The following is a 14,873-nucleotide window of genomic DNA, read 5'->3' on the forward strand; positions in this document are numbered from 1 at the left end:
GAGTAATTTAGTAAATTCACCGGAAGTTTGTGGTGGGTATGCTAGTTCTGCCCACATACCCGAGAGAGGTTAAACAAATCAACATATATTTTATATTTGAGAGTCTTCAAAGTAGCCACCCTTTGCCTTGATGACAGCTTTGCACACGCTTGGCATTCTCTCAACAAGCTTCACCTGGAATGCTTTTCCAACAGTCTTGAAGGAGTTCCCACATATGCTGAGCACTTGTTGGCTGCTTTCCTTCACTCTGCAGTCCAACTCATCCCAAACCATCTCAATTGGGTTGAGGTCAGGTGATTGTTCAACTTATGCAGCACTTCATCACTCTCCGTCTTGGTCAAATAGCCCTAACGCTGGATGGAGGTGTGTTGTGTCATTGTCCCGTTGAAAAACAAATGATAGTCCCACAAAGCGCAAACCAGATGGGATGGCGTGTCGCTGCAGAATGCTGTGGTAGCCATGCTGGTTAAGTGTGCCTTGAATTCTAAATTAATCACTGACAGTGTCACCAGCAAAGCACCCCCACACCATCACCCCTCCTCCTCCATGCTTTATGGTGGGAAATACACATGCAGAGATCATCCGTTCACCCACACCACATCTCACAAAGACACAGCGGTTGGAACCAAAAATCTCAAATTTGGACTCATCAGACCGAAGGACAGATTTCCACCAGTCTAATGTCCATTGCTCGTGTTTCTTGGCCCAAGCAAGTCTCTTCTTCATATTGGTGTGATTTAGTAGTGGTTTCTTTGCAGCAATTCGACCACGAAGGCTTGATTCACATAATCTTCTCTGAACAGTTGATGTTGAGATGTGTCTGTTACTTGAACTCTGTGAAGCATTTATTTGGGCTGCAATTTCTGAGGCTGGTAACTCTAATGAACTTATCCTAACTCTGGGTCTTCCATTTCTGTGGCGGTCCTCATGAGAGCCAGTTTCATCATAGCGCTTGATGGTTTTTGTGACTGCACTTGAAGAAACGTTCAAAGTTATTGAAATGTTCCGTATTGACTGACCTTCATGTCTTAAAGTAATGATGGACTGTCATTTCTCTTTGCTTATTTGAACTGTTCTTGCCATTGGCTGCTCTTTATCAAATAGGGCTATCTTCTGTATACCACCCCTACCTTGTCACAACACAACTGATTGGCTCAAACGCATTAAGAAGGAAAGAAATTCCACACATGAACTTTTAACAAGGCACATCTGTTATTGAAATGCATTCAAGTTAACTACCTCATGAAGCTGGTTGAGAGAATGCCAAGAGTGTGCAAAGCTGTCATCAAGTTAAAGGGTGGCTACTTTGAAGAATCTCACAAACAAAATATATTTTGGTTTGTTTAACACTTTTTTTGATATTTGTTTTAAATGGCAAAATGTTATCTCCGCCACATGGCAAAATGTGTATAATTGCAGGAAAATAGCTTTAAAACAGCAAAAGTTCACTGCGACAATTATTTTTGGTTTGCAACCGCACCGTTGGCCACGCCCGTGGCCACGCCCCCGCCATGCCTACCACCTAAGTCCCATTTTGATCCAGTAAAAACATGCTAATTATCTCTTCCTATGATTGCACTCTCTCTCAACCAGCTCCTATCTCCTTGACAGAGTGATATCTTGTCAGCCTCTTCCTTCTGTTTCGTTGACTATCATTACCCTTTCCACCATAGCCTCATTATCGTTATGCTCCATCTTCTTATTCTCATCTCGTCTCACAGTCATCCCATCCGAAGAAGCTGCAAGATATTAACTCCCCACCACCCTCTCCCCCGCCTCTCTCTCTTTGCGGTCAGTGACAGGACTCTATTTTCTGGATGGGACTGTATCTTATTGAGAGATTGTCTAGTGCATACAGGGTGGAAGGGAGCAGTGAGACAGAGGAAGAGAGCCAGGGTCTGCTGCTTTGTATACTGTTGCATTACTCTCCTCACATATCCATAGGGTCTACCACTGCCTTTACGAGAACTGTTTGGACTTAAGGTAGAAAAACCCTCTGCCCTTTCTGTGGCCCTTTACACTGGTACCCGTATACGGGTTGAAAATGGCAGATTTGGGCACTAATAAGTGCCTAAATTGGAACGTAGTGGCTGTACAGTAACATGCTATACATGACGTCAGGGCTCTGCATTTCCCAGGACTGTATGGGTTTTGATATGACAGCCGTTCTGAACTCGAGCACTGCACATGATAAGAAATTGCCCCCATCCCTCCCGCTAATTCGTCAACTTTTAGAAATTTTTTGTTGTCTGAATGAGGGAAATGCTGTAATTTACGATGACCCAAGGTATTTTCAAAGATGTTGAGGATTATTATAAATTATAAATATAAGCAGTCTTGTGTCAGGTGAACTGTTGTCACCTTTGGTCAAAGAATTTCCCCAGTATCTCCAAATTGTTCCCTTTCAGTCGCTACCATAGTTATGCATATATGCTTTTCATATTTCTTCTGTAAGAAACTTTTAAATGTAGCCTTATCCATGTAGGCCAATTCCCACAAGTGTAAAGGGCTAACTCTACTGCGAAAAACACAAGAGTACGCGGTCAATACAGGCAGAAGAAAATAGATGAAAAGATACTTTCAGAAATGTTATTGTGCATGTCTAGTGTTGTGTCCATCACTGTGTGCTCATCTTGATTAGTGTACAATATGTTCCTTGCTATGCTAGTGTACACCTCTCTACGCAAGGACTAGGATTGTGACAGTCATTCTATGTCTTGGACAAAAGAGCACAAACAACACCAGGTTAAAGATGGAGAGAGCGAGTGAAAACAAGGTTGAAAAAATAATGAGAAAGCAGTCTTTAGGATCCGTCCACTTTATTTGATTGCTCTAACAGGATTAAACTCATTTAATTTTTGTTGTCTGTCTGTATCGACAGGCAGGATTAAACCAATGGACAGACAGAACCCTCCAACAAGTGGAGGGAGGAATCTTTCTGATAAATTGGTGCAACATTACAGACAGAGACAACGTGGAGTAGCCATGTTGTGTGAGGCCAGAGGCTGGCTATTGATTTTACTCTTATCATTTCAGTGCCTGAGAGAGAGAGAGGGTGATGGGACAGAGAGGGACAGCTCCCTGCAAGACCAATACAAAGCCAGGAGCCATGACTGATGGTAAATCAATGCAGAATAGCCTAGCATCACCCTAAGAAAGTACTGGAAAACTTGTTTGTGACAGAGGATGATGGGAGACATTGTGGGTGGAATTACAGCACAGACACAGGTAGGGACACAGTAAAAAAATGGCATTACATTTACTGTACTGGGTTTGCATGTAATGTGTGTTGAAGGTTTTATGTTTTGGTGTTTGTCTCTAGGCTATGTTCAGATATACAGCAGTGTGTATATATATTTGTGAGTGGCAGCAGGTGTGTGATTTTCCTTGTAAGTGTGCATGTGTATGTCTGAGGGCAGAGGCTGCTGGTTTCGGGGAATGACATGTCACTTACAGGAAGACGAATGGCCTGACATGCTATGCTGGCTAAATCGGTGCCTTTGATAAGCCACAAAGGTGCCCCGCCACCCGCCCACAAATCCATGGAGATCGAAAAAGTGAGCCGTATGGACTGATTCATGTGGCCAATCAATGCACTGGTCCTGTACCGGCCCTTCCTTTAACCGCCCTCAGCCCCCCCGCTCAGACAACTTCACAGAGTGGACCTGTCAGAGGTTTAACATCCAGAATACATTTAACAACACCAACACACCCAGGATAGACATGTGTCTGGAGGTAACTGGTGCCCTGAATGGATGTGTGAAAATGGTGGAATACAATGTTCAGGACAAATATGTTGGGATTGGCCCAGAAACAACAGCTAAAACACAGCTAATTGGTTGGAGGTTGCAAACAATGAACTAACAATGTTTATTTGCTGATCTAAATCAAGTATGGAGAGGGAGAGGGAGAGGGAGAAGGAGAGATCAGTGAGGTAATGACCTTTCAGTATCCTTGAGACCAGGGTACACAGATACACACACCCCTGTCACACTGTCAGACACTGATCCCTCTCTGTGTACCTTTCCCTGTGTGCTGCCCTGTCTGTCACAGCAACAGCAACAACAGACAGCTGCACAGGAGACCACCCGCGGGCCACATACAGATCATACACACCTAATACTAGATAATAGCCATGATTATCTATAATTCTATCTGAGTATTATGACTGCAACTCAAGGTATTGATATACTGTATCTATTCAGGTTTCAGTTCACATCAGCTCAGATGCCACAGACGGAAGCAGATATCTGTGAATGACTAATGACCTGAGTCAGCAGGTGACAAAACGTAATTTAATGCATCACTGAGACATTTTCCAGCAACACAAACATGCTCGAAATGAATCAAAATGGACACTGTGCTGTGATAATGATAAAGCCTGAGGAAATGCACCACAGGTCATAGCAAACATCTCTCATACATGCACGCATACAGTGGTGTATACTACTTAAGTAAAAAGACTTTAAAGTACTACTTAAGTCGTTTTGGGATGTATCTGTACTTTACTTTACTATTTATATGTTTGACTACTTTTACTTCACTACATTTCAGAATAAAATAACTTATAACTTATAAACTTATCAAGAGAACATCCCTGGTCATCCCTACTGCCTCTGATCTGGTGGACTCACATGCTTCATTTGTAAATGATGTCTGTGTTGGAGTGTGCCCCTGGCTATCCATGCTTTTAAAAACAAAAAAATGTTTTGCTTAATATATCTAATTTAAAATGATTTATACTTTTACTTTTGATACTTAAGTATATTTTAGCAATTACATTTACTTTTTATCCTTAAGTATATTTAAAACCAAATACTTTTAGATTTTTACTTTAAATGGGTGACTTTCACTTTTACTTGAGTCATTTTCTATTAAGGTATCTTTACTTTTACTCAAGTATGACAATTGTTTACTTTTTACACCACTGCACACACTTAGCCTTTCCTCCCACTCCAACGCCAATCAATTCCAATATTAGCAATCAATCTGCCAGGAGGGGGGTGTTTGGTTTGGACAGATTGCCCTGGCAACAGAGCAGAGAGGGTTGGAGAGGGCATGGGAAGAAGAGGAACATAGCATGGAGGTGAGGAGAGCAGGAAGTAGACCAAACTATATTTGGCAGGACCTAAGCATGCATTTGAAAAATATGGAAAAGCTACATTTATCTAACTGAAGTGTCCTTGGGGGTGTTGTTGTTGTAGTGAAGGTGGGCTTCATGGGTGAAATTGAACCGAATTATGCGGAAGACGATGTCGAAGCCCCCCTCTCCAAAACAGGTGACTACCCTCTGGGCACACACTTTCAATGAAATGAAATGAAGTTGAACCAACGTGGAACAGACGTTGAATTGATGTCTGTGCCCAGTGGCTATTGAGTACACATATTTAAAATCGGACAGGCACTCTGCCAGCTCTCCTCGTGTCTGAAGAGCCTCTCCACAACAATAGGAGAATAGAGAACAGCTGGGAGTTTATCTCAAGGACACTTCTTCAATGATACAGTAGCACAGTACTGTAGCTAAACCATATCAGCGGTGTAACAGTTAATGATAGCCCTCAACATTCTCTCTCTAACAGTTGGTGTTGTTGTGGTGAAGGTTGTTCTTCTCTGAGATTAGTGCTGTCTTCCTCTCATCATGGCTCTCTAAATAGACTAACGAGCATTACTAATTAGCTAACCACACATCGTGTCACCAGTCTTCTCCCTTACACTCCCACGCACAACAGAGAGAAATATTCCTCCATCTGCAAAGGACTGAGCCTCGTCTTTAATCAGTAGAATGAGCTAAAATAGTATGGCTCTCAAACCAGAGTATGACTAGAGTGTGACCAATGCAGCTCTGTTCTTCTTTTCAGAGTCAGGTCAAGTGGTACATTGCAATCAAAGTCTTATCGGGGGAGCAGCGGCTTATCTTTTAGTGTCACATTGTATTGGGAGGTTGCATCTAGCACCCAAATCACTTCAAAGCCATTTGACTTCATAATGATTGCAGCCAGGAAGGAAACGACAGCATTTTGCAGGTTGATTAATTCTAGGGAATTCGTGTGAGAGTGGATACGTGAAAGCTCAGGCTGGGATTTCTCAGCCCTATATACAACTTCATGTCCTTGGGACACAAGGTTATCTAGAAACAAGCTCACCTTTAGGCAGAAACAAACATGGTGTCTAGATTACCAAGAGCCAGTGAGGAGAGGAAAAAAGGTCTCACCAATGGGAAATAAGCAATCACCATTTTTTATCCACAGGGTTAACAAACTAAAGATTATCACTGATATAATTAATATATAGATCTGTGGAATAGATTCATTGTCCTGTGTAATAGGTAATAAAGTATGCAAACTTTAATCTCATATTACTAACAAGAGATGAACGCGTCTTCTGTAAAACAACAAGATAACAATCCCAATTGTTAGATCACTGTATATACTGTATACTCAATCAACTTTTACAGGAATGTGATGTATTATCAGAGTGAGAAAGAGAGCAAGTGAGACAGAGAGACAAAAAAAGAGAGAGTGTGTGCCTGCGTGTGTGAGTGTGCGTACGCGCGAGCGTGTGTGTTGTGACTAAAATTAGAAAGTGCTATGACTAATAGATTCTCTCACCATCCGGCAGCCATGTTGTTAAAGAGCACCATGGGTAACCCTTAGATTACCAACTCCCACCAACGCCAGGCTGCTTGCACAACTAATTAAACATGGCAACGCTAACGAGCTGGCCTTTGATTACACTTCCTAATTGGGCTCCTCACCACCAGCCCCCAGTGGTGTACCATCCTCACAATACACAGTCAGGAAAGTCACACTACCCACCAAGAATTACAGTCTGGGAAACAGATCCTTTGTATTAACTTAACAAATTCAGACATAACCTCAGGTTTTATAACCAACAGTGTAGTAAATTAGTATTCAGGTAGTCTACACCCCAACACCCCAACACTCAAGGACTGATGTACTATTTTCTCATATTTAAGCCAGAACAATTTAAATACACTTGACATCTGCATCTAGAGTGTACCTGAAGAAACCTTTATTTTTCCAGAATTTCCATTAGGATGGCAGGCTGCCCTCATAACTCCAGCCTTCCCCTCAATCATAATCCTGTCTCTGTAAAGGAGAACACAAGCAAATATTCCATCCACACAATCACGAGGACACCAGCCAAGAGACGCACAAATAAATCAGCACCGACTCCTCCAGGAAGCCTGAAAAACACAGTTTGCAAGCAGATGCTCTATACATGTCAAGCCCCTTTTAACTTCCCACTGATTTGAAATTGCTTTTCCCTGGATGCCCACAATGCAGTGGACATTAGCAGTTTCCTGTGGTAGGTTACCAGCATGGAAAAGTTAAAGTTACCAGCACGGACAACCACCCAGTGCCAAGGGCAATCAGTGAACATTGTTCATTCTTCTGTCCCTCTGAGGCCAACTACTAGTATGTTGTTAGTGCTCTTTCTTTCATAAATGCACTAGCTAGGGGATCATTCACCTTAGGGTCAGCTCCTATAAAAAATGGACTTGGCATCTGAAGGCAAATGTGGTTCCAATCTTTTGGACCCTTAAGTGTTTACTTGTACATCTCCAGGACAACTTACCAAAAAAGCCAGTCATGTGAATCACCCCTCTATTCCCCAGGGTGATTGATTGTGAGCCCACCCGACATCCAATGGTCAGTGGTCAGTGTGAATACCTCAGTGACGTCTCTCTCCCTCAGTGACAGACAGACTGTCATGACCGCTGAGGGTGAACCTGATCTCTCTGCTCTGATCTCTAATCCCTGCTCTGGAGCTCCACCCCACAGCAGGCTCAAGTCATCACTGTGAGATGGTGAACAGCTCTCAATTACTAATGAACACTGTCCTTTGCATTAGCCTCTCACCCTTCAAACATCTGCAAGACAGCCTGCTAGGCTCTTAGACGATCCCTGGAGGACCCTGTATAAGCTGGGTCTTACTCCAACCGGTTTTCAACCGCTGCAATTGCATCATCCTCATCCTTTAATTGCTTTGATATCCAACTAATCTACATGGTCGAAGTGATGCAATATAGTCATCTGAACTTTGTCTAAGACCATAGAATCTCATTGTCATTGACAGAGCTTGCTAACTAATTAAGGGGGAGTAGAGACAAATCCAGCCAACACACACACACACAGACACACACACACACACACACAACACAGACACACACACACACAGACAAACACACACACAGACAAACACACACACACACACACACACACACACACACACACACACACACACACACACACACACACACACACACACACACACACACACACACACACACACACACACACACACACACACACACACACACACACACAGACAAACACACACACACACACACACACGAGAGAGAGAGAGAGAGAGAGAGAGAGAGAGAGAGAGAGAGAGAGAGAGACACAGAGACACAGAGACACACACACAGTCCTGCAGGATTTGAGTCATAGAGCCCTGTTGTTACCCCAGCATGGATTGAGCCCCTGGCAGGGGAAGAGCTAATTAAACACACCACAGTGGAAAATAAATGGAATATAGCTACCACTTCTTTATTTCAAACTGGACCACATGGGGACCAGATGAAACCTTTTCTTCCTGTCTTCCCCTCCCTGGTTCTCTGATGGATAGAGTAATTACCTGAGTCCTAACAGTGTGTGTAATGTGAGCCCTATGAGTGATGATCCTCCGCCCACTCCTGAACCACACCGAGACAGATGAAACCTACAGTGATAAGAGTGGGAGGAAAGGTAGAACGGATGGAGCATCTAATGCCAGACCTCAAACAATGACCAATGAGATCTCACACTCCCAAATAGATACTCACTTTCTAAGCTTAAAGCTACGAAAGACCCATGACTGATAATAAGACTACCAAGATAAGCAATTATACAGAAGCACTTTACAGTAACAGGTGCTAGTCTCTGTCTGCAGCAGGTAAGGTCAATTACATGACCAATGGCAAATAGTAGATTGATGAGGAGTGTTGTGTTGGGATTGCTTACCTGGAACGAGGGCTCCTTCCTGCAGCTCTGAATGGACGATACTGAGCAGCATGGCGACAAGGAGAGCCGTAACAACTGACCACATGACCCACATGGTTCTCATTGGCCCAGCATCCCCTTTAGTGATCCTACACAGAGACACAGAGGTAAGGGTCAATCAGCAAATACAGAAAGATTGATAGAATCTAGATAGATTCTTCCCACTGTGCACAGACATCAGTTCAACGTCTACTTTTTATTTACATTTGGTCTAGTTTTTAACTCATGTGAATTCAACATAAAGAAAAAATATAGAATCACCATGTCATTGGATTTAGGTTAAAAGTTTGGTGAAGAAAATAGGAAATTCCCAGAAGTTGATGACTTTATGCAAATCCAATCAGTTTTCCATGTTGATTCAACGTCATTAAATATACACTGCTCAAAAAAATAAAGGGAACACTTAAACAACACAATGTAACTCCAAGTCAATCACACTTCTGTGAAATCAAACTGTCCACTTAGGAAGCAACCCTGATTGACAATACATTTCACATGCTGTTGTGCAAATGGAATAGACAACAGGTGGAAATTATAGGCAATTAGCAAGACACCCCCAATAAAGGAGTGGTTCTGCAGGTGAGGACTACAGACCACTTCTCAGTTCCTATGCTTCCTGGCTGATGTTTTGGTCACTTTTGAATGCTGGCGGTGCTTTCACTCTAGTGGTAGCATGAGACGGAGTCTACAACCCACACAAGTGGCTCAGGTAGTGCAGCTCATCCAGGATGGCACATCAATGCGAGCTGTGGCAAGAAGGTTTGCTGTGTCTGTCAGCGTAGTGTCCAGAGCATGGAGGCGCTACCAGGAGACAGGCCAGTACATCAGGAGACGTGGAGGAGGTCGTAGGAGGGCAACAACCCAGCAGCAGGACCGCTACCTCCACCTTTGTGGAAGGAGGAGCAGGAGGAGCACTGCCAGAGCCCTGCAAAATGACCTCCAGCAGGCCACAAATGTGCATGTGTCTGCTCAAACGGTCAGAAACAGACTCCATGAGGGTGGTATGAGGGCCCGACGTCCACAGGTGGGGGTTGTGCTTACAGCCCAACACCGTGCAGGACGTTTGGCATTTGCCAGAGAACACCAAGATTGCCAAATTCGCCACTGGCGCCCTGTGCTCTTCACAGATGAAAGCAGGTTCACACTGAGCACGTGACAGACGTGACAGAGTCTGGAGACGCCGTGGAGAACGTTCTGCTGCCTGCAACATCCTCCAGCATGACCGGTTTGGCGGTGGGTCAGTCATGGTGTGGGGTGGCATTTCTTTGGGGGCCCCACAGCCCTCCATGTGCTCGCCAGAGGTAGCCTGACTGCCATTAGGTACCGAGATGAGATCCTCAGACCCCTTGTGAGACCATATGCTGGTGCGGTTGGCCCTGGGTTCCTCCTAATGCAAGACAATGCTAGACCTCATGTGGCTGGAGTGTGTCAGCAGTTCCTGCAAGAGGAAGGCATTGATGCTATGGACTGGCCCGCCCGTTCTCCAGACCTGAATCCAATTGACCACATCTGGGACATCATGTCTCGCTCCATCCACCAACACCACATTGCACCACAGACTGTCCAGGAGTTGGCGGATGCTTTAGTCCAGGTCTGGGAGGAGATCCCTCAGGAGACCATCCGCCACCTCATCAGGAGCATGCCCAGGCATTGTAGGGAGGTCATACAGGCACGTGGAGGCCACACACACTACTGAGCCTCATTTTGACTTGTTTTAAGGACATTACATCAAAGTTGGATCAGCCTGTAGTGTGGTTTTCCACTTTAATTTTGAGTGTGACTCCAAATCCAGACCTTCATGGGTTGATAAATTGGATTTCCATTGATTATTTTTGTGTGATTTTGTTGTCAGCACATTCAACTATGTAAAGAAAAAAGTATTTAATAAGATTATTTCTTTCATTCAGATCTAAGATGTGTTGTTTAAGTGTTCCCTTTATTTTTTTGAGCAGTATATTTTGGGGGTTAAAATGATGTGGAAACGATGTTGACTCAACCAGTTTTTGCCTAGTGGGATATGAGGGAGAGAGATGGGGTGAAAGAGAGAGAGAGAGAGAGAGAGAGAGAGAGAGACAGAGAGAGAGAGAGAGAGAGAGAGAGAGAGAGAGAGAGGAGAGAGAGAGAGAGAGAGAGAGAGAGAGAGAGAGGCACATGTATATCAACCATTAACTCCAATCAGCAATTGCCAATCATCCACTGAATGAAATACATGTTACAATGGATAGACAATGAGTAAGCTACACAGTATAATCTGCTTTGATGATATCATCAGAGTACAGATAAAAGGTTGTTCTTCAATCTGACACTGCCAAATAATGTCGCTAAAAAACAAAAGTGCTGAACTGAATGACATTTTCACTTTATAAAACCTTTCAATCTACTTTGTAAATGATTTAAAAAAAACATCACTGGTGAAAATCTGCTGATATGAGTGCATATTCTATGACTTAATTTTCCTAAGGCCCCATCTCATGGAAAGAACAAGAGAAGAGGCACTACAGAGGATAGAAGAAGTAAACAGATGGGGTTTGCTCTGAAGCCTACCCAACAAACGCTACAGTGGCATTCTGACTGGGTCTGCCTACAGTATCTCTCTGATCCAAACTACACACACTCTGACAGGAGACCAGATTAATACTATATACCCACTCACTGATAAACCAGTGCAGCTGATACATGTTAGGAAATACGATGTGTGTGTGTGTTTGCGTGTGTGCACGCGCACCTGAGTGTGATTGTGTGCCTCAATGTAATTATGTGTGTCACCGAGCAGCGTACTTGTCTCATTTCACATATACTTTCAGACACACGCCACACTGCAAGTCATCTTTCTTTCTGGCACCCTCCTGCTGCCCTGGCACAATCTCCTGTTTGATAAATCAATTTCACAGGCTGATTTGGAGGAAAACGAGGCATGGTCACTTTCCTGCCAGCTCTGTCCAGACAGCGCCTTTCCCCCCGCCCCCTCTTCATCCTCCGTCTTTCTTGGGCACGGTGAGCCACAGTGACATGGGCAGGCTGTGGAAGAGGAGCGGCCAGTTGGTTTTACCAATCAGCCATCTGTGGAACAAACTGCTATCTCCTGGTTCACATTCTCTCATGGAAGGCCAGATTCCTGGGATGCCTTGGCACCAGCTGACAGATTATCTGCACCACTCTGTCGCCCGCCTCCGCTCACTAAAATACACAGTAGCTGTTGCCAACACTAAGAATGTACCTAAACTTCTCAAGTGTTTCTGAGGGAAGGACCAAGAGAAAAGGGATGAGAAACCATTGGATGTTGAATGTCTAAAATCACACTTTACAGTTCTGTACCTACAAATGTTTCTGCTTGTTTGTGCCTCCTTCTACAGTAGCTAGTAGTCAATTTAGCGAGATAAGTTGGTTTGTACTGTTTTTATCATTTGTAAGCTAGCTACCTAAGCTACATGACCAGATGACGGAAGCTTACTTTAACGACTATCAAACTACTTTTTGGTGGACTTCTCTTTTAAGGGCATTCATTTCGCAAATGTTTATACATTACCTGAACTCGCTCTGTTGAGAAATGGTCACCAGAATCAGAGATTATGCTACAGGACCGCTGATTGGAATATGTTCTAAAACTCTGCCGATAACATTGACAAGCTAACCACCTCCACAGACTTCATTAGGAAATGCATCGGCGACGTTATCCCCACAGTGAAGGTTCGCTGCTTCCCCATCGAAAGCACTGGATTAACACCGAGGTTGGAGCTAAACTAAAGGACAGGGCTACAACACACAGAGCTATCGTAGACAACCCTGAGGCTACGGCTGAGGACAGGAACAAGTACAAGAAGTCCTGCTACGACCTCTGCACAGTCATCAAATGAGCAAAAGGACAATATAGGGAGAAAGTGGAATCATATTACACAGGCTCTGACGGTCGCCCCATGTGCCAGAGGCTACAGCCCATTACGGATTACAAAGGAATATCCAGCTGTGATCTGCCCAACGATGCCTCTCTACCAAACTAACACAAAGCATTTTATGCACACTTCGAAACAACAACACCATTATGACCGACCCCAGAGAACTGGGTGATCTCGCTCTCCGAGGCCAATGTGAGTCAGGTCTTTAATCAGGTCGACACCCACAAGGCCACAACCTCTCCTTGTCCCAGTCTGTAATCCCCACATGTTTTAAGACGACCACCATCATTCCTGTTCCCAAGAACTCTAAGGCTTCCTGCGACAATGACTACCGCCCTGTAGCACTCACTTCTGTAATCATGAAGTACTTTGAGAGGCTGGTTATGGCTCACATCAACTCCATCATCCCAGACACCCTAGACCCACTCCAATTTGCATACTGCCCCAACAGATCCACAGACGACGCAATCTCAATTGCACTTCACACGGCCCTCACCCACTTAGATAAGAGGAATACCTATGTGAGAACGCTGTTCAATGACTACAGCGCAGTGTTCAACACCATTGTCCTCTCTTAGGAGGGGACAATGCTTAGGAGCCTGGGACTGAACACCTTCCCATCCACATCGACTGGGCTGCAGAGGAGCAGGATGAGAGCTTCAAGTTCCTCGGTGTCCAAATCCCTAAGGACTTTTAAAAGGGTCCACACACACGTGCGCAGTCGTGAAGAAGAGGTTTGAAAAGGCTTGGCATGGGCCCTTAAATCCTCAAAAAAGTTCTACAGCTGTACAATTGCGAGCATCTTGACTGGCAGCATCACTGCTTGGTATGGCAATAGCACCGCCTTCGATCGCATGGTGCTACAGAGGGTGGTGCGGACAGCCCAGTACATCACCGGGGCCAAGCTCCCCGCCTTCCAGGGCCTCTATATCAGACGGTGTGAAAGGAATGCCCGAAAAATCATTAAAGACTCCAGGCACCCAAGCCATAGACTGTTACATTTTCTTCCGCACGGCAAGCGGTACCAGTGCATCAAGTCTGACACCAACAGGCTCCTGAACAGCTTCTATCCCCAAGCCATAAGACTGCTAAATAGCTACCTAAATAACAAACAAAATGGCTACACAGACTGAGGTGACCCTTGTATATATGCACACTCACTGGCCCTACATACTAATGCACACTGACACACCAACACACACATAAACACTCACTTCATCATTTGTTCACACATACATAATATGCACATACATTTAAACTGACTCTACACACACTCACTCACATACAATCATCATATACGCTGGTGCTACTCTGTTTATCATATACAGTAACAGTCAAACGTTTTAGAACACCTACTCATTCAAGGGTTTTTCTTTATTTTTACTATTTTCTACATTGTAGAATAATAGTGAAGACATCAACACTATGAAATAACACATATGGAATCACGTAGTAACCAAAAAAGTGTTAAACAAGATTTTTCAAATAGCCACCCTTTGCCTTGATTACAGCTTTGCACACTCTTGTATTCTCTCAACCGGCTTCATGAGGTAGTCACCTGGAATGCATTTCAATTAACATGTGTGCCTTCTTAAAAGTTAATTTGTGTAATTTCTTTCCTTCTTAATGTGTTTGAGCCAATCTGTTGTGTTGTGACGAGGTAGGGGGGGGGGGGGGGGGGGGGGTATACAGAAGATAGCCCTATTTGGTAAAGACCAAGTCCATATTATGACAAGAACAGCTCAAATAAGCAAAGAGAAACGACAGTCCATCATTACTTTAAGACATGAAGGTCAGTCAATACGGAACATTTCAAGAACTTTGAAAGTTTCTTCAAGTGCAGTCACAAAAACCATCAAGCGCTATGATGAAGCTGACTCTAATGAGGACCGCCACAGGAATGGAAGACCCA

General features: G+C 44.0%; 1 protein-coding gene across 1 annotated transcript in view; it reads right to left on the bottom strand.

Annotated features, from left to right (window-relative positions):
* The window catches only part of LOC106603264 (roundabout homolog 1), a 220,748-nt gene that overhangs the window by 193,413 nt on the left and 12,462 nt on the right, over positions 1-14,873 (bottom strand). Inside the window, exon 2 of the mRNA XM_082974526.1 lies at positions 9,030-9,157. Within this exon, the coding sequence (XP_082830652.1) occupies positions 9,030-9,132 (103 nt within the window). The 5' untranslated portion in view covers positions 9,133-9,157. The remainder of the gene's footprint in view (positions 1-9,029; positions 9,158-14,873) is intronic.

The sequence above is a fragment of the Salmo salar genome, chromosome 04, assembly GCF_965601325.2.
Source record: "Salmo salar chromosome 04, fSalSal1, whole genome shotgun sequence".
Classification (NCBI taxonomy): domain Eukaryota; kingdom Metazoa; phylum Chordata; class Actinopteri; order Salmoniformes; family Salmonidae; genus Salmo; species Salmo salar.